At 39.1% G+C, this 21,658-nt stretch overlaps 1 protein-coding gene across 1 annotated transcript in view; it reads left to right on the forward strand.

Moving 5' to 3' along the window:
- LOC131079725 (purple acid phosphatase 2) overlaps positions 1-21,658 on the forward strand; it is a 74,187-nt gene that overhangs the window by 18,323 nt on the left and 34,206 nt on the right. Inside the window, exon 4 of the mRNA XM_058017757.2 lies at positions 4,889-5,112. Within this exon, the coding sequence (XP_057873740.1) occupies positions 4,889-5,112 (224 nt within the window). The remainder of the gene's footprint in view (positions 1-4,888; positions 5,113-21,658) is intronic.

A 21,658-nucleotide genomic window follows, 5' to 3' on the forward strand; every position in this document is an offset into this window, starting at 1 on the left:
AGCCAACACTTCACTCTGGTGGTCAAATATATTCGACACCCATCGAGCAAGAACCATGGTGAACACTCCGGAGAAGCAGAAACTCCCCAAGTTCACAAGGGATGGAAAGGAAGACCTCGCATGCCATTGCTAGACATGCATAACAGTATGGGTGACAAATGAATAGGAGGATGAGGACCATTGGCTGTGGACATTCTCGACTACGTTGCGTGGGATTGCAATTGATTGGTTCACGGATTTGCCCGATGAGAAGAAGTGCTCCTGGAAGGAACTGAGAACAACATTCGAAGAAGAGTTCAAGCTCCTAAGGGATGATAATGAGATCGTGGCCGAGATATATAATACGAAGCAAGGTAAGGCTGAGAGCGTACGAGCATACAATCGACGACTGAAGGAATTATATCAGACAATGATATAAGAGACGACACCTTCAGGTTGGTTCCTCATGGCGGAGATGATAATGATGAGGAAGTGGAAGTGATCGGCAATGAGGGAAGGGAACCCTCCAGGGAGATGTCGGAAGGAGAACGATTGAGGGCAACTCATAGGGAAAAGACACTATCGAGGGCCACAGAGGGAGTACAGGTTTCAGAAGACTCGTTGTGGTACCCTTCTCATTCGCACCAACCCAATTGGTACTCTTGACACACACCGTTGATGTTTTGCAGGGGGCCCCAACTAATGTCGTGACAAGATGGTGGACAACAACAATAGCAGTAGTACCTATTGGTGGCAGGACAAGCACTGGCACAACTATAGTAGGGTCGACCATCGCCATCCCTGCCAAGGTGACCATCTAGAGCATCACGAACATGGAAGAATTTGCGGAGCCGGATAGTTGGCTGAGTGAGCATGCTGCAACACCCAATCTTCCGCCACCGTCACCATCCCTATTGAGAGACTTGGAGGATGTTCGAGGAGAGAGTGTTGTTGGCGGAGACGTTGGAGGAGGGAGTGTTGTTGGCAAAGACAACTCGACGGTAACCCCTACCACTGGAGAGAAGCAAATGGCAATACCAGAAGACGAGCATTAGGAGGTACGTGTACAAAAAGGGGCGTAGAATGAAGTAGAGCTTTTTGTGGGCGGAGAGCCCCCGACTCAAGACAAAGGAGCTATGGGTTCGAGGGAAGTTATTGGGATGGAGGCACCACTCAACGCAGGATGAGACTCTAGCAGAGTCACATGGCTAGATATTACCATTTAGGTGTCGAGGCTGAATTTCGCAGATGCATTCGGGTCAGTCGGGAGATACTTGGCACAGTTGCGGGACATGGCTACAGTGACATTGGAAGTGGCCAAATTGTTTGAGCAATTGGATATGGGTGGAAATACACTGGTGGAGGAGGAAGTAGCCAGGATCCGGAAATTCATCGAGGACATCGAGAGGGAATTTGAGGAATGTTTATAGCCAAGTGTTGGCCTCGCACAAAGAATTCTGAGACGATATCTGCTTGGCTTCTTGGAAGTCGGGAGATACTTGGCACAGTTGCGGGACATGGCTACAGTGACATTGGAAGTGGCCAAATTGTTTGAGCAATTGGATATGGGTGGAAATACACTGGTGGAGGAGGAAGTAGCCAGGATCCGGAAATTCATTGAGGACATCGAGAGGGAATTTGAGGAATGTTTATAGCCAAGTGTTGGCCTCGCACAAAGAATTCTGAGACGATATCTGCTTGGCTTCCTGCATCGCCAGTAGCAACTGGCCAGTATGCTAGGATTATGGCCAACTTACATACTTTGGAGGCAGAATTCAAAGAGAAGTTCTATATGATGCGTCGTGCTCAGGCTGCATTAGAGGAGGCTGAGGTAGTATGTGCAAAGCTGATTCAGTAGGCCAAGGCTGCTCAGGAGACTTTGAGGAGTGAATTGACGAAGAAAGAAGCCTCGATGGAGGAGCAACTTACTTAGCAAATCCAGCTTGCCAGCTCAGAGAGGGAACGTCGGGCCACTCTTGAGGACCAATTGTAGCAACAGGCGGTTAGGATACAAAAGCTGGAGGCTCGAGTGCAGATCCAAGACAAAGACCTAAAATCAGTTGTCCAGTATTTGAAGAAAAGCAAGGAGCAGAAATTGGTGGCTTAGCAGGATTTGCAGCTCTGCACTGCACAGGTGCAATGACTTCGAGAGTAAATGGTTGTATCCAACACACCATCAACTCCAGCATCTTCTATGGCTCCAGGGATGTCTCTTCATCCCTCTCCCTTGCACTAGTTTTGTAGTCAACTTCTTTTTTTGGGGGGCTGATGTAGGCGGCAAATGTTCCATCAGTAATTAAATAAATTCAACTTGTTGTTAGGTTCAATAAATGGCAAATGTAATAACCTTTACCTTCCGAGAGTCAGTTCGTAGTTGCTGAGGGTTGGCGGCCTTAACCAATTGTCGGGTGATATTCATCTATATCTTGTATCAAGGGAAGGAATGATGCATTGTGGTTTTTACATGTTGGAAATAAAGCTGATCTTTCTGCCACATGTTTTTAGTGTTTTACATGCTATGTAATCTATATTCCTGTTATGTGTTATACTTCATTCTGTTTATTCCTAGTAACTAAAGACACCCAGTCAGGAGTAAACAATATTACTATTAAAATAATATCTTTATTCAGTTATTTAATGGTCAATATTGTATGATATTGTAAATATTAGGAGTTTCTAATTTTGTTTCTGTTCTCAATTGTTTCTTATTAGAAACATTGATCTCTTGTAATCAATATAATGATCGTTTGATCATTTGTTTAATATGTTCCATTTTTACCAATTACTCTTGTAATAATTCCCAATTGATTTGTCACCATTGGGAGATTCTCGTTGGATTTTCTTTGAGGTTGTTGCCAAAGGGTAGTGGTCATTGAAAAAGAGAGGGTGTGGGCGAGCAAAAGTATAGGTAGGACATGGCAGAAGAGCCTACCATTGGAATGTGGAGAGGTTACCAATATGGGGGTGACATGGCTCTACCAAGGATAGGGTATGATGGTTTTTTTAGTTGCTTTTTTCTTGAAATGGCGTTTTTCAATATTTAATTTTTGCCAAAACCTTAAAAAAATTTGGTTTTTCTTTTAAATAATTTTCTAGAATTTTTTTGCAAAAAAAACAGAGAATTCTTTTTTGTTATTTTCTAGAGAAATTTGAAAAAACCAGAAATAAAAATTGTTGTACTTGTGCATGTATACTGAGAAAAATGGCAGTTGAACGGCATGGATTCCCATGAAAGGGTTCTACTGCTAAGAAAATTGCAATTTTTTCAACTTCTCAGATTTGAGTGTTTAGACAACCGATCCTTATTTTTTTGGCCACTTTGCATCCATCAGTGATTATTATTTTGTTTTAAAATGAGCCAATTTTTCTCCCAAGGCCAAATCTCTCAAAAAATGAACAGGAAGTCATGGTAGTCTTATACCATGTTGGAGTTGATAGTGAACTCCACAACTCACATAAATCACCTGCAATGCCTATCACATCTAAAGAGAAAAATTCATGATTGTATGCTATGCAACCTTGAAAGATAGATTGATCCAAGAAAGGATGATAGATATCCCTGTATTGAATTGATAAAAGAAACTTGGATAGATTACAATGAACTCTTATAAAAGCATAAAGATAAAACCCTAGATATAAAACCTAAGAGAGGATTAAATTAGAGCATGACAAGTGTCATCATCCTATGTAATGAGACAACATTACCTATAATTAGCTCAATCTAATAATAGAAAAGCACTCCAATGTTTAGCTAAGTGTAACAAAGTCACAAGAGACCTAATTTGAGATAATTAATTAGGTGTTTATCCTAATTACTCCAACATAGACTATATTTGGAGACCTTTTAAGTTGCATCTAAGAATAATGAAAGTATTTTCATATCTCAGATCAGTGTGCAATGTTTTATTTTTTAGATGACAGATTCTTTACTTCTTCTTTGAGTTGGTCTCTATTTTTTGTTTCTGAAACAAGAGAAGAGTAAATTAGATATTGTCATCTATCATATACACCAAGTTCAATTAATGATTGCTAGGTCATAACCATGAATATGCTTCATAAGTTATATCTGTTATTGTATCATTATATTTTTCATTCATGAGTAGAGAAGTATCGACTCGAAATTGTGTCTTTCATATAAATGTTTCTGTATTGACAAGATAAAATAAATATATTATTAGAGGAAGGAATAGGACGATGTCTTAGAAATTGATCTCTGGTAAAAAATTCAAAATCCTGTTTTATTTTTCTATGGTCTTGAAAATATTAAACTGTAGGATCCATTTTATCTGTTGTCTTCATATTGAAGTGTAATATCATTAGCTGGATTGGATTTTGTTTAATGCTACAATTCATAAACATATTCTCTTTCACCAATGTTCATTTTTAATTGTACTATTGTCATTGGCTTTGGCAGGATATATTTGTGATTATTGAAGTTTATAATGCTATGCTGAATTCTGAATAGAATATTACCAAATCTTCATAACATTTTAGCAGAAAGATTTCAATCCCAAAGATCACTGTCTAATTGTAATTTATTCCAATCCTCTCCTTGATTATAACTCTTAAACCTATTTGAAAGTTTTGCATTTAATAAGAGTCATAGTAACCATCCTCCAGGGTCCTGATTTCTTTGTTTAAGACTTGTCATAATATGTTTGCTGAGTCTTGGAGGTCTTGTAATATAAAGCTTTTATTGTTAATAATGTTAGCCAGATTTGTTATGATACTTGAGCTAACTGTTTTCACATCATGAGATAGAAACTCATTTGTGTTAAAGAAAACAAGATTAGTAACAATGAAATTTTAACTTGAAAGGGTAACTAGATCTCTGCTTTGAAATAAGATATAACAGTTATCTTATTTTCACTTTTTGGTTTCGCTATTATAAGAGCTGTTGTATATGCAGGAGATCTTGGTCAAACATATGACTCAAATAGGACCTTTCAGCACTACTTGAAGACAAAAGGACAGGCAGTTCTATATGTAGGAGATCTTTCTTATGCAGATAAGCATCCATTGCATGACAATAGGAGGCGGGACAGTTGGGGACGATTTACGGAAAAAAGCATGGCTTACCAACCTTGGATATGGACAACAGGAAATCATGATATTGATTTTGCTCCTGAAATTGTAAGCAGATACATCTTATAAAGAACTGGCATTATCACTAATGTTGGCTCAGATATCCTAGTTAAGAGATATCTACATGGATGAGCTTGAGTGTTTTCTTAGGTATCATACTTGCGTAGATGGTGGTTGTTTATTGCATCATGTTATGACTTTGACTGCTATATCTACTTTTGCTTTACCAAAACTGATCTCTATTGTCAAGTCTCTTTGTTATCTACTTAGATGAGCTTGAAGATTTTCTTTGGAATCATACTAATGTAGAAGATGGTTATTTATTACATCATGCTTTGACTACTATAAATTTTTGTTGATGATGTGGTCCTCCTCTTTCACTCTCGATTGTTCACAAGGGAATTTGATACCCTTCCTTTATTTTGTGAGCATTACCAGGCTAGTGTTCAAAGAATTTTTTTTGGTAGTAATTTTGTCTGAGACAGACATGTTAATGGGAACTGCCAAATCAACGACCCTGATGAACACATAATAATGATCACAGATGATGCAGTAAATTACTTCAGCATACTTCTTCAAGAAACATCTTTCTCAAAGGTATACCAAGCACATGAAGAACAGATTGATAAGATTTGAAAAAGAATCCATGGTCGAGACAATGTTCAATAGCAAAAGGAGTGGAGGAAGAAGAATTGAAGAGAATAACCTTTTTCTTCAACAAGGACAAATCTCTACTTCCTAGAATCTTATTTGAACCATTGAAAGTGTTCAAATAATCTAGATGTAAAGGTCAAATGCTCACCCAAATGAATGTTGTGGAACTAGTTCTCAACCTCAAACAGAAAAGGCTGCCTCTTAGATCACTACCAACCTATAGTCCTGCATAATATGGTCTACTAAATTATAGCTAAACTTGTAGCTTCTAGACTCAATAAAGATCTCCCCAGGGTGATCTTAGAGAACCAAACAGTGATTCTTCATAAAATTAGACATGTCCAGAACCTTCGGTAGATACTTGGACTCTTATTCTTAAAACTATGAAAGCTCTTTGGTTTCAGCAAATAAGTCTTAGCCTAGGCAAGGTGTTGGATTGCCACTTCTGTATTCCAAGTTTCCATGAATGGTTATCCTAGATGTTGGTTTTGCTTCTTTCATGAATTGTGATAAAGACAACTAATAAGCCATTATATCTTCATCATCAAGAGTGAAACTCTGTGCTTTAAGTATTGGATAGATCAAAAGAGAAGGAAAATGATGCAGATTACTTGTGCTTGAAGAAGGACAGACTCACAGAGATACTCAGGATTCCAATTTCTGAATGATATTAGCCTATTCTCGACACTCATGTTAAGTTAGATAAAAAATGTCAAGCTCATATTAACTGAATTTTAAACAACTTCAAGGAAGCAAATAAGGGTGGGCAAATCTACTCTCATATTTTGTAATATGATATGCCCCTTTTCAGAAAATAGTTGAATTATTAGTGCAAGAAAACATAGAATCCTTCTTAGGATCACCATTAATTTCTTTAACCATTTTAGTGATTATCTTCATTCATAGAAGGCATAAAGTTTTGTAATGTCCCATTCCTGTACTAAGGATCAGACAATAAATAATAATAAAGTTAAAAATTTAAAAGAAAATAAAAATAAATAATAAATAATTAATATAAATAAATAAGTAATAATAAAATATAATATTCAAACAAATGTCAGAATCAACAAGATTATATGTGACAGTGGTGCAGTCTATAAAGAAGACGTCGATTACCTTGTGAAAAGTTGAAATATCAGTGCAGACGATGTTAATATCTTCCAATATAATATCTCCGTACTCAGGCACCGTGGTAATAAGAATCAAGTTGATCTTCCGCTGCTGTGTGAGTATTTCATCTTGGGTATGTGGATACAAATAGAAGTTTCGAGCCTCCTGAGTAATAATTGAGATCAATATAACTTTCGCTAGTATTGGTAATCTCCAAACAAACATACAGCGCCACTATGGATGCACCTCTTTACTGAATACGATATTATGCAAGCAACAATTGACCTTTGGGAATGACATCGAAGATCTTAAATCATCGATTCAACATAAAATAATTAATCATGTAACAAATTGAAATCGCTAATAGCTGGGAGAACTAAGTTCGATCAGGAACTAATTAAATAATTAGTTAATGTTAGTATAGAAGTGCGGTGTGACCTTGGGTTGCAACCCCTTCATTCATGTCTCTTCTAGACTTATTAAAGGGGCATCTTCCAATCATTCCAAAGGGCATTGGATACTTAGTACTTGTTTGCCCTCTCGGGTGAATAACTTAAAGCATAAAGTATGTAATAATAACGCCATAGATATCAGACAAGTATATGATATGTTATTCCATTCATAATTCCTCCTTTTCACAAGTTACATTTGGAAGTATATAAAGATGCCGAGGGGGTGTGAGCGCCAACCGCCGCACCGCAGCTACCACCCCTCGGCGGCCAACTAACCAACACAATTACAACTTAATTAACTAGTTTAATTCCCGTGTACAATATTGCCGCCAACATCATTCCCCCTAAAAAAGAAGTCGACTCTGGACGACTTAAGACAAAGTAGAGATGAACGGCAGGGACTACTGACGCCAGTCGAGCTTGGATCTTATACACTTGTTGCTTCCTCGCTTGAAACCCTTTTCTGCTACCATCTGATGCTCAAGTGCGGATTTCACCATTATTGCTTCTTTTGACATCACAGTCCTCCTGTGCCTAACCCAACTTGTCTGCAAAACACGCTTTTCAGTCTCAGCCTCCACCAACTGCTATGCAAATGATACTGTCTCCCTAGCCAATTTGTCCTCGATAGCCACCCGCGCTACCCTCTCGGCATCCAACTCCTGGGTACGCTGAACTAAGTCTCACGCGACTACTACCTCCAACCTAGTGGTCAGCTCCTCCCGAGCCCTCTTTGCATCCACCAAGGCAACCTCTCGTCCAGCCGAGACATACTTCGAGTTCCTCAAAGCGTACGTTGTGGCCTGCTCTGTGAACAACACCTGGTTCATTTGCGTATTCCGGGTTTTCATGTTGTATGGGCACTCCTTGGTGGAGTGTCCCATCACTTGGCAAATCTCGCAGAATGCCTTCTTCGGGCAAGTACCCTTTGTGTGCCCCTCCTCTTTGCACTCAGTGCACCATATGTCCCCTTCGGTCCGACCGGTGCTTCTTATTGTTTTGAATTCCCTCCTCATTCGCTCCATGTCTTTTTGGAGCGCTTGCACCCGTTTGCCAGCCTCGCTGTCGCTGTTGCTTTCCTGTGACGAGTCATCCTCCTCGGACGAGCTATCCTTCTTCTCTTTTTTCTTCAATGTCTTGGTCTCGCTCTCGAGATCCATCGCTCTATTGTATGCGTCTTCGTACGAGGTTGGTGGAACAATTCTCATCTTCTTCCGGATGGAGTGTTTCAGCCCCTCCACGAACCATCTCTTTTTCAGTCCGTCAGCCGGTTGGTTGTCCATCTTCCCCAGTAATTCCTTTAATCGTCGGCTGTATGTTCGCACTGTTTTGTGCTTTCCTTGCTTTGTGCTTAGTATCTCTGCCACGATCTCATTATCATCTCGAAGGAGTCGAAACTCCTTCTCAAAAGCTTTCTGTAGGTCATCCCATGTTCCCACCTTTGTTTTGTCTACATCAGAGTACCAATCAATAGCTACTCCTCTCAGGGTGGCAGGGAATTGCACCACCCAATCCGCTTTGTCAACTACCCCATTGGCTGACCATATTGTCTCACATGTACGACAGTGCCGTATGGGGTCATCGTTGCCATCTCCATTGAATTTAGGCAACTTCTGTTTGCCCGCCATCGAGGGGGGTCGTCTTCCTGGAGGTGGTTGTGGTTGCGTCTGTGTGCCGCTCCCTCCAACGCCAGTGGTGTGTCCTGCGTGGGTGATTGGAAGTACGGTGCTTTGCCTGTTGTGTGTGGCACCTGCAACCGTACGGTTGTCCTCCCCTCCGTTGTCACCCGCACCCACTCCTGGCTCCCTCTCGTGATCCTCACTTCGTGGCGTAAGGGATAAGTTTCTAAACTGATCTTGAGTCTCTTCGACTAGATTCCGCCGTAACCTTGTTTCCTCCAGAAACTCTTCGTGGCTCCGCACCCTACGGTGTTCTGGCGACGTGTAGAAATTTCCCTTGGCTTCTGCACCCTCCGTGACACCTCCTTGGTTCCCCTCGGGCCACCCTTCGGCAGGTCGTCCTTCAGCAAGTCGCCTCAGCCTTCGTCTCCGTTCTACTCGCTGCTCTAGAATCAAGGCCCTCTGCGCTGCCTCCCACTTGTCCGTTTCTGCTTTTTTATTTCTATCTTTATTCAATAGATTGGGCATTAATTGCTGTACATTTCCATAATTCGCAATACATTTCCTCAGATACAACTCGTGTCAATGACACTTTTATTTGAATATAGAAGATTCAAGGTTCAATTCCTTCTTAGTTTGGCACCATCCCGCACATCCAACGCTGTCCACACGACACTTGGTGGGATTTCCGCCTCCGTTGCCTCTTGTTGGACGTAGGTCTGGATGGCTACTGGAGCAGAATTGAGAATTCTCTCGTTGCGCTGTCTTCTCCTGTGTAAAGTTCTGTTCGGGCGTCTTCGGCCTCTGGGTTTACCTCACCAACGGGTAGGCCCATCGTGTCCGTGCGCCATCCGTGTCTTCCGTTACCGAGTACGTCTAGGCAACGGCGCCAAATGTTTGCCCTCTCGGGTGAATAACTTAAAGCATAAAGTACGTAATGCCGAATAATAACGCCATAGATATCAGACAAGTATATGATATGTTATTCCATTCATAATTCCTCCTTTTCACAAGTTACATTCGGAAGTATATAAAGATGCCGAGGGGGTGCGAGTGCCAACCGCTGCACCGCAACTGCCACCCCTCGGCTGCCAACTAACCAACACAATTACAACTTAATTAACTAGTTTAATTCCCGTGTACAATATTGCCGCCAACAGTACTTTTGGTATTCCTATAGGCTCCCACGAGCTAAGGGACAGCATCGTAGTGGTGCAAACATAAATCTATATTAGGAAGAGCAACCAAAGAATACGATTCAGATCAGGTTTACAAGCCAAACGATCAGACACAGTAGAAACAGCGATCTCTAGATCTGAAATTTTAACTTAATAACATTAATATAATCAGAATATCCCATGAATGTAGGTTCCTTTGCATACTGAATACTATATCAGACAAGAAGGTCTCATTATTACATTCCAGTTTCACACCTATAAATATTTAAATTAGTCCTCTTAAATCTTAATATTCTATAATAATAAGTCTGCAAAGTGTTTCAATCAAATCATAAGTATAGTAATTTGAAGAAATAAAAAAGGGGACATTACAAGTTTTCTTACCCTTCTTATCTTGCTTGTGATGTTTTATTTTAAGGAGCAGTTTCCAACACAAGGACTCTACATGACCATAATTACTACAGTGGTCACAATGAAATGCAGATTTCTTCTTTGTGCTTCTGGAATTTACATTTTTTTCCTTTTTATTGGCCTTAATTTCATTAGAATTGGAAGAGAAAGAAGGGGCATCTATTTCAAGTATTGAACATGTGAGTATCCCTCATCTATGTCAATTGGTTTTAAGAGGAATATGGACCTACAAAGATGATTATGAAGATGACTTATACATTTCATTAATGCTTCTTATGACACATGTTTACCTGTTTGTATATCCCATCTTTGTAGTTCATTAGTGTATACTTCTGCACTTAAGTCTTCTTTTTGCTGAAGAATCTATATCGCTGGATAGAATTACTTCATAACAAATCGTTTAAAATGCTGCCAAGAACTTATAGAAGTCAGAGTATACATACTAAAATATAACTCAAATAGTGTGATCAAATTGTTAAGCTTCTCCATATCAAAATCACACTCAAATGATGCTATCTCAATACTAGCCTCCACCTTGACTAGGGGCTTGCTTGGGAGCCGCTTATCACCATTTGAAGACTCTCCTTCATTAGAACTGAGCTCGTCACCATCTAGTCTCTCGATGGAGACCTCCATTTGGCCTTTCATGGTCTCCATTGATTGAAAAAGGCTTGATATGACATTCTATATCCTTCAAAACTTTACTTCAGCATCTGTATATTATCCTTTACCTTCCATGTTTCTCAACTCTATTTTCCACTTATAGCATTCAATGTCTTTTTGCAAAGGTAAGGTCTTATTTGCACTTGATGTAGTAATACTCTAATGGGCATGAATCTGCAAAACACTCATAACAAACCTCCCAAAGGATTGAACTTTCTCTAATGCCACTTGATCCATAAACTAGAAGGAGAGTTCTTAACTAGTTTTCTAACAAAGGATATTAATTATTAGGTTAAGAGAATGCAAACAACTGAAATTTATTAAGAAGAAATGACAAGAAAATATGACAAAGATAGAGAACCGACACCATGAGGAAACAAGTTTACACTAGAGAAACTCCGTGTGGGTGAAAAGTCCAGAATATGTGAGTATATACTTAGTTCTTCAAAATTACAGTCCTCAGGCTTTGATGACAGAGCCTTAAAACAACTCGGGTAAGTCCCAATGACCTTCTCAACCTTTCTAAATCACCTCCCTTACTATAGGTAGTGCAACAGTCACATGTAATAGAGAATTGACTAAAACTCAACTCATAGCTCTTCAAGATGATAGAACGATACTAAGAATTGTAGACATGCCCCAAAGAGACCACAAATAGTCTTCCATCACATTTGGAAGCTGAAAAAGCCATGAAACTGTGCCAAGAAGAGGAAAATATGAGAACTGAAATGTCACTGGATACACGCAACTGTGACTAATTCACCACTTCTGCTAGAGATTCGTTTGTGAATTTGCCACAGAAGTTACATTATTGCTGCCTGCTAAAATCAGCAATATCGCAAAAAATGGGCGAAAATTCATTTTTGAAGATCTTCTGATACATTGAAGCCTACACATGGATGTTCTACTCCACTCTGAACATACTTCACCATTAAAGTCCTCTTAGTTTCAAAAACATACCATGAAGTACAAAAACCAGATTCTCTCTGGATCAGCAAGTCTAAAGACATTCATGAGTCTTGACCATCAAACTTGCAAAAATCTATGAAAAAACAGAAAACTAACTTGAAATTTAAAATTAACCATTATCTTTTTTTGATACAATTGGAGAGGGAGAGATATCTACAGGGGCTCTCACCAGATTCATATAAAAAAATGATAATAAAAGTCCACAAAGGACCAAACATTCACTAAAAGTGGTCAACAAAAGACTGAAAGAAAGATACATACAATACAATATCTTGTAATGATAGGTTCCAAAGACAATCACATGAGAGAAAAAATACAAAAAAATCCTCAAAATAATATGGGTGCAAGAAACCAAAGACCAATCACTTCATGCCAAGAACCCTACATGGGATACCAGAGAAAACAAAAGTGCAAACTCAAAGACAAGTAACACTGAATACCAACACCCTTGTCGCTATCAAGAGAGGATTCCGAAACCTTGGACATACATTCCAACGGAGCTACTGACATTTCTAGAATACAAAAAAAATCCTCAAAATAATATGGGTGCAAGAAACCAAAGACCAATCACTTCATCCCAAGAACCCTACACGGGAACTAGAGAAATCAAAAGTGCAATCTCAAAGACAAGTAACACCAAATACCAACACCCTTGTCACTATCAAGAGAGGATACCAAAACCTTGGACAAGCATGATGATCACTTGCGTGGGAACCAAGCTACCAACATTTCTAGAGTTCCCCTAAGAATTGAAGCAAACTCCATGAATCACTTCTTGTCATTTCCTACCATACAAGACCATTGCTAGCCAACATAGGGAGAGAAGGAACTCTCCACCTAAGTGTGCCATTATTATGAGACACCAAAAAAGTCTTAACCACCATTCTAAGATTGATACAAGATGATGATAACCTTTAAAAATTTTCTTGCAGTGCATTTACATCATCGTGCAAAATCTTGAAATCCAACTCCTATGAGGAGATACATAGTCCTTGAAATGTGTCCACACCAACCAAAGCCCCAAACTTCCCTTGCATATTATTACCACCAAGAAAAAGTTTGGTCTCAAGTAAATTTGAACTAGGTGCCACTAGTTAATCCATATGGGTGGGGATCTGTTGACGTGTCTGAAATCGCATTGCTGCAAACTCCATACGGCCAACGCAGAATAGAATAGCCGACTGATTATCCTACTCTCTCTTGAGATAAGGAAGTCTCTAATGCTGTTTTCTAAGTTTGATCAAAGGAGACTACCTCAAGGTTTCTTTTGTCAGGTCTTGACTGCGGGATCTCTCAGTGGCTTGATGTGTTTATGCTGGAAACACAAGGGGGACTTACGTTTAACTGGCAACAAGCTAGTCTGCTGTGATTCTCGAATTATGCAATAAAGAGCAAAAGGAAAGGGTTAGGAGATCTAAAACTAACAACACGGGTATGCGGGTAGACGGATTCAACATAACCAATTCCTGCTTGGCCAGAATAGCTCACAACCTTGCAGGAACGGTGCAATCTTCAAAGGAACTTGGAAGATTTTCAGATTGGAGACGCACGGCTAAGCACCCAATTCTGGCGCAGCTCAGACGGACACCTGCAATTGAACTAAGCACAATCGAAGGCTCAGGTTAACCACACAAAAGGATACACAATCAGCAGATCCTCAGTGGTATGAGCCCGAATCTATCAAATACCTGCACACCCAAAACATAAAGATCTATCTAAAATGCTGAAAGAAACCATGCGAACAGGATGAAAACAAGACAATAAACACCAAATCAATGTTTATATATTGATCTCATCTGCCTATTACAACAATTTCTGTAGCATCTCTATGCTACTGCTAAGATCTAACCTATTCTAACTCTAAAATCTAACTATCTAGCAATTTCTAACCCTTTCTAACAATCTCTCAATCTCTAACAATCTCTAACAATCTAACTATCTAACCCTTTACAGAAGAAAGGCCTCTGCCTTTTATAGATATTACAATTTTGAATCAGAGGCCAGGATGGACTGCATCCAAGGGCCCTGATTTGTCTTCCAGAAGCTGGCAGCCTTGACCCATGCCTAATTAATTCTCAGTTATCCAACCAGCAACTATCTCAACTACCTGCCACTATTTGGCTTTAATTCAGGTCTATCCAATCTTCTTGGTGGTTGGGAATAGTTATCCACAAAAATATCTTGCACGGGACCCATAGGCAGTTTACAATAAAGTAGTTTCAGCTTTAAGACTGAATTTTTGGATTTAAATCCAACTGTGTGCCTTCTGAGAATGCATAAACTTGCAACATTCAGAGTGTTCTTTTGCCCTTTGCCTCCAATTTCGCCGGTGGACTTCATCTTTGTTCAACGGCACGGTTCCCAATGCTCGGTTGCTCTTGCGCTCCTGTATCTTTCTTTTTCAATCTTCAGCGCCTGGGCTTGAATTGCGATCCTTCCTTGATTTGCATTTTCAGGTCTTTCTCCTGGTTCTTCGATGACGTCCTGCGATCAACCAACTTCATTTCATTAAATTAATTTGAAAAAATTAAATAATTTAATTTTAACAAACATTAAATTTAGTTACGACGTCTGGCTTGAGAAGCTCTTTGCGGGATGTATCTTGAAAATGCTTCTCTTTCTCTTCGATTGTGAAATCTGATCCTTGGTTTTTTATTTCTGCGTATTTTACCTTTGGAGTCTTGGACGTTTTAAATGGGTTTATGGCGCGATTCTGGAGGTTTGGAGAACTTCTGCAAATTTTAAAACTCTAACTCTCATGCTTTTCTGGTAAATTTTGGAGAACGGAGGGCACCTTTTGAAATTTGCAAAAAATTTCGGACCCTTTGGCGTTTTTGCAAATTCGGAGCTTACATATATTTCGCAAAAATTGCGATTTTAAAACATTTCGTCCCTAGGGTCCGAAAATGGGACTTCACGTTTTTGGTGAACTCTCATTTTCGGAGCTAAACCACCTTTTGCAAAATAAGTGAACTTCGGACCTAAACATGTTTACAAAATCGGAGTTTGAAGGCGTTTTACAAATTTCTGAGTTTTAAAATTTCGGGGCTGGGGTCCAAAAATGGGTGTCCAAGGCAAACTTCGGATCTGGAGGAGCTTTGTAGGATTTCGCACCTTTATACCTTTTTTTCGATTTCGCCCCATGGTCCGAAAATGGACACTTTAAATGATTTTCGGGGCTTGAAGCGCTTTTGGTAAATTTCGGATCTAAAACGCGTTTTTTTTTTTTTGTGTTTCCTAAACTCGACGCACTTTCCATTTACCTCCGAGGGTCCGAAAATGAGGGCGCTTAAGTGGTTTTCGGACCTTGTAACATATTTCGCAAAATCGCGTTTTCACTTTTCAAACCTAAAAACGCGTTTGGAAATTTAGAAGAAACTTCGAATTTCGGCCCTAGGGTCCGAAATTGGTGCTTTAAGTGAAATTCGGACCTGAAGGCACGTTTGCAACATTTCACTTTTTCGGACCTCCTGCCAGTTTTATCAAATTTTTCACTTTTTGGCCCAGGGTCCGAAATTGGACAACTTAAGTGATTTTCGGACCTCTGGGGCATTTTCGCAACTTTTGAACTTTTTCACATTTTGGCCCCAGGGTCCGAAATTGGGCATTTTGGGCGATTTTAAACGTTTCCTCAAGAAGTGCGAGCTTGGGCACTTGGGCAAGTTTGCCCAGATCTCCCCGGAGGATCATTTAATGGAATACATTTCCATATGTCTTTCTCCTTTCTTATACTTTAAGTTATATTCCATATATACTTTCAGGATGTTTGAGAGTGGTTTCGGCCCTCCAAATATTGCAAATTCTAGTTTTTGGAGGTTTCCTCAGTTTTCAGAGTTAGCCAAATTTCAGGATCAGGGAATTCCAGACTTAGCCAAATTTCAGGATCAGGACAGAAAGGCACAAACTGGGGGTCCCTGTCCAAGACGGGGATGGGTGTGCGATTCGCACAACAGGATCCTAGCTATCCAGACCCATAGATCATCTGATGAGATTATAGAACAAATCTTTTCCAAGTCAAATAGGTTAGAAGCCCTCAAGCTGAGCCTTCCATTATCCTTGATGCCATCTAGATGTAAGATAATTTCCACTATATTAAGCAGAGAATGGGGAGAGCACCAAAAATGGAGAGGAGCCTATGATCTTAAACTTTCCCTCAAAGAAAAGGGTATCTTGCCACCAAAGAGAAGCAATTAGGATCCATAAACATGACATCAACGAATGCACAAATGCCTTGTGAGGGGCTTTTCAATATCCTTTTTTTCCTATTACACCATTAATGGGGTGGGGGATGGGGGAGAGGGGAGAAATGGACCAACCATTATAAACATTCTTTCAGATATTATAGTTTGAAATTCATTTTAGCCAGTTTTTTCAATTGAGTGTGAGTCCTTATCTAAATATAATTTGCTTAGTTTAAAATAGCCTTGTAGGTCTTGGCTATTAGAGTTGGCTGAGTCTATGAAACAAATGGAAAATCAGATTGAAAAAGTCAGAAAACTATTCAAAACATTTTGTTACACACACATGCACACAGTAATTATCAGGATTTTTCACCAAGTCCAATTCCTAACCAAAAAGTAGCTTGCTGAGTCCAAGTTTAAACACTATGCTTTGAAATTTTGAATAGATGGTTGTCCCTAGTAGGGTGAACTCAATTAATATGAACAATCTTTCAAGCTATCCCTGTTGATATGCTGCAACTCCTCACCATCCAAGTTTCTTAGCCACAAATATTAAAGGGCTCTAGAAGAACTTCTCATGGAGAGGCACTGATCCAATCTTCAACCAATCCTTCGTGGCTTGGGAATTGTTGTAAGGACCAATGAAGAAGGGGAGTTAAACATCGAAAATATGGAAACAATCAACTAAGCCCTTGCAATGCAGCTTAGGAATGTCTATATCTACCCTATTGCTTCTTGGCTGCAATTTTCAAACACAAACATCAGATTTCTGAAACTGATTTCCCACTAAACATAAAATGATAAAACAGATGTAATTCCCTTCTAGAATGGCCAAGTGCATTAAACAAGAAGTCATTAATATGCAGGCAGGGCTCAGTTTGCAAGTTTGATTTCCATTCAATTGCTAATGGACCTAGTTTTGAGAAAAGAAATTGGGCTTTTATACGATTCATCTTACCTATGCCCAAGATCTAATCAGATGCAATTTCACTCGATTAGGAAATTGTAAGTAGGCTTTGCATATGTTATTCTTAACCAGAGAAGTGAAGCTATAATGATCATTAGAACTAGGTATGAACTTCTCCAAGATTGCCCAAAATCAAGCACTTTCTTTGGCATCAAAACTGGGTTCATGCATCCAATTCATGAGAGGTATGTGTACAAGTTTCATTTGTTCATTTTAACCAACCAATTTTGATATCGATGTAATGTCCTACCCCAAATTGCACTTAAAATTTTCCACACTTCATTCACCCACTCAGCTATGTAGGAATTATGTCAAACAGTTGGCATGTATTCACTGGTAAAGGACATAGCTGCTTACTGTAATTTCGTCAAACAACTTGCTTGCATTGGTTTTAGGAGAGTTTCTCTATGCGAAGTTAATGATAATGTTTATAGTTTTTTGGATAAAGGTATTGCAAGCCGTGTTACATTCATATGCAGAAATAACAACATATAATTAACTCATTAATGGATATATTCTTCATCAGATCTATATGTGCTAAATATAGATGGGAATCTTAAAGACTCTGATCTGATTTAAACAACAGCAAACTGAGATATTAATTGCAGAAAAAAGTCTTGATGCACTCAGAAAATGTTTCTTTGTCAGGCCCAAATTTTCACTTCCAGCTCTACAAAAAAAAGAGTCAAAGTCTTCACTGCATTAACAGAAACATAAATTGCTGCCTTAAACAAATATATGATCTGCAATGAAATTGATAAAAATATGGAACTCGAGCAGCAGATCACAATGTGAGTAATGAAGTTTATCCTACAACTAGAAGTGCCCAGTAGAAGAATACACCATAAACAGCAGTACACACAGATTTCTGTCATAAACAATATTCAGATCTCCATGTTTTGGATCAGATTATAGCTCTTTTGTCCATTGAGATATTCTTATTGAACTAAGGCAAGCAATCAGCAGTTAAAGTAACAATGGCACCAAGAAATGATAGTTGAAACTCTACTGTAAAATAAAAATAACCCAGCACCAAGGAGATGGTGCAGCCAGCAATGGCGAACCTCTTGTTAGACTTGTGTGAATACTGTCATTGATGTCATTGATGTCAAACCAGTTATCTGGTTTGGTCCGGATGATATATATGTGCAGATGATGTATGCAGTTTTGGTATTGCTGGCATATGGTGCAGTAAGGTGTAGATGATTTACTAGAGTCACTTGTAGAAGATCCTCATCTCCGGAATCCCAAGTTATGCTTATTTTTGGCCCCGGTATCAGTTGTGTGTTCCGCTATCAGCTATTTTAGGTATGTCAGTGGTATCTTTCATGTTTTGTGGATTGATATCTGTGGTATGCGTGGCATTCATATTTTGGAGTTTGGAGTTGCTATGCTTGGAGTTTTGTGTTTATGGGTCAGCCTCTATGGGTCCGGATGACCCCTATTCTATTCCAGTAATTAAGGTATATGCATTGGTAAATGAATTGTGTAGAGATCTTGCGAAGGCTGACTTGGTTATCATGATTTTGATTAAGGCTTTATTGGATAACGTGTTGATTTGAGCAACATATTACTTGTGCTTGGCCGACATATTATCTCGGTGTGTAAGCGTTTCAGTGTATATATATATATATATATGCGTGTGTGGAAATTTATGGAGATATAGGAGTGTAAGGCAACAAAAAGAGGTGCAGTGTATGTGCAAGGTAAGGACAAGTGCAAGTTGTGGACAGCGAAGCAGTTGGAGAAGAAGCAAAGTGCAGACAGTATTGCAGTGATCCCTTACCGGATCTGCTGCAGGTGTGTGTGGTCAGTGATATAGAGATCTTTTACTAGATCTGCTATAAGTTTTGTGTATTAAGATCTGAGCTTAACCTGGAATTGATTTCATGCATTTGGAGATGCAACTTTCCTTAATTCATTTTTTATCTTTTGCAGTGAGCATTTCGACAGTGAGCCGTTTTTGTAAATTGGCAGTGAGCCATTCGGTAGTGAGCCACCCATTTTGTAAACACCATATAACTAGTTATATTATCTTGAGAGTTAACACTCTCTGTGGTTTTTCCCAGTTGGGTTTTCCACGTATAAAATTCAGTGTTCCATTTGTGGTTGTGTTTTCATGTTTATTCTGCATTTGGTATTTCATGTTGATGTGCTTAATTGATTTGATATATCATTAAAAAGTTGTGAGAAATTTTTTAATATCAGTGGGAATATTGATTCACCCCCCCTCTCAATATTTCGGTCCCTTCAACCAATCTAACAATTGGTATCAGAGCCTTGGTTCCTTGCTTGAAATCTTAACCGCTTGAAGGAGATCCTTGTTGGTTGAATCATGGCACTGTTGAGCATGACTGGAGAATTTCAGTTGGATGAGGAATCGCAGACAACTCTTTGAAGATCTGGGAAGTGTTGAATCTGAGAATGAGGAGTTAAAAGAAAATATGAAAGTAGCGAATGAATGTGTGCAGAAGTTGAGAGAGCAAATCCGGAAATTTAAGTTGAGGCATAAGGAAGTTAACAATCAACTGAAGCAGGCGAATGAGATTGTTAAAGATCTGATGTAGAAGATTGAGGAGAAGATTAAGACAAAAGAAACCCTGAAAGAATCAATCAAGCTGAAGATTGAAGAATGTGAGAAGCTAGAGCAAGAAGTGAAGAAACTGAAGACAGAGAATAAGGTTCTTGATAGTAGTAAGCTCTTTGAAGAATTGATCAACATGTAGAAAGCTCATTTGGACAAGACTGGACTTGGATTCCAACTCAGTGAATGTTCAAATAAGAATGACAAAGACAAAAGCAAAAAGGTTAAGGCTGAAATTGAGAAAAAATCAGAAGATACAAGCAAGACCTGGAATCAGAGTGCTAATGCAAGAAGGCCACCAATTCGTCAACCTAATGCACAAAGCTACCCATCATTTAATGGTTATTGTTTTCAATGCAATAAATTTGGTCATAAGGTTGCAAATTGTAGAAGCATTTAGTGGTATGATTGTAAGAGATTTGGTCATAAAGCAAATTTCTGTCAAAATCATAATCTAGTTGGAGCAAATAAGGTAAATAATAATTTTCATGGATATTGTTATACATGCAATGGCTATGGTCATAAAGCTAATCGGTGCAAATCTGGAACGGTTTCGATAAATTCAGTAAAGAAGATCAGTAGTTACAAATGCAAGCAACCCGAACATTATGCTAATCAGTGCAGAAGTGGAAATATGCAGAAATTTGCTGAGAAGAATGTAATGAAAGATAATGGATCAAAGAAAAAGGAAATCTTGGTTTGGAAAAATAAAGAGGTGGATAATGGAAGCAAGCTTGGTGTACCGTAATCCGATGCAGGCATCTCTTCCTCTAGTATCTGAGCATATTGCTTTGGCTTAGGAGGAGTTTTTGAAGAAAAAAATTGGCATCCCTGTCCGAGTGGATCATGTCGTTGATTCGGCATGACTGAGTTAAAGAGGCTATCTAGCTAATCAAAGGTTTGTGTTGACATCATCGACAATATACTTTTTGGCGGCAAAACCCTAAAGGCGATTTTTGGCAAGATAAGTATTGATGGTTGAAGTCACTTTTCTTTATCATGTTATTAGTGTTTGAAAATATTGTGAATAGTTGAAGAACAATAGAGCAAGAGGGCTAAGCAAGTAATCATGGAAAGCAAGATGATAGTGGAAGAATCAAGTAGCAGAGAATTTCAAGTTGTAGAGAAAGTATTCTTGGATGAATTTAAACTAGAGAAAATCAGAAATGTGGAAATCAATTTGAATGATGTAGAGTTGCAAAGAGTCAAGGAATTAGAGCATAAAGGACTGTATCTGTGGATAGAATTTCCCTGATTTGATGATGCGGAAGTGATGCAAAGAGTCTTGGAGCTAATCCTATTCACCTTCTTGGGTTACTTGTTTACTCAACCCTCTAACTCCTCAAGCCCATCCAATGGCACTTGGTAGGGGTTTTGCTATCTAGACCTCCAAGGTCTGATCCACTTTGGCTTGCGTCCAAGGTATAGCCACTAAGCTTTGACAACTAACTGCCTATTGAGGACTCCACCTCAATCTTTAACTCCACTCCTAAGGCTCCAATCACCTCTGCAAAGGATCACAATACACTAATTGGTTCTTTGAGTTCAAAATGCATCTACATTATGTCTTTGATGTCTTTAAAGGGTTTGTGCATCTTCAAACCCATCGCCGAGGTTTCCTAACCTCTCTGTCTCTACCGGCTCCCAAATAGGCCTAATTCAATTAGCCCTTCCTTGGCGGTTTTAAGGACTTGGTTTCAAAACTTCCCAAATAAGGCCACAAATAAATTACAGATTTGGATACCCTTTTCAGGTCTACAAACAATATTGCAAATTTGCATCTGGGTTCGCCCTACACATATGGGA

The sequence above is a fragment of the Cryptomeria japonica genome, chromosome 1, assembly GCF_030272615.1.
Source record: "Cryptomeria japonica chromosome 1, Sugi_1.0, whole genome shotgun sequence".
In the NCBI taxonomy this organism is placed as follows: domain Eukaryota; kingdom Viridiplantae; phylum Streptophyta; class Pinopsida; order Cupressales; family Cupressaceae; genus Cryptomeria; species Cryptomeria japonica.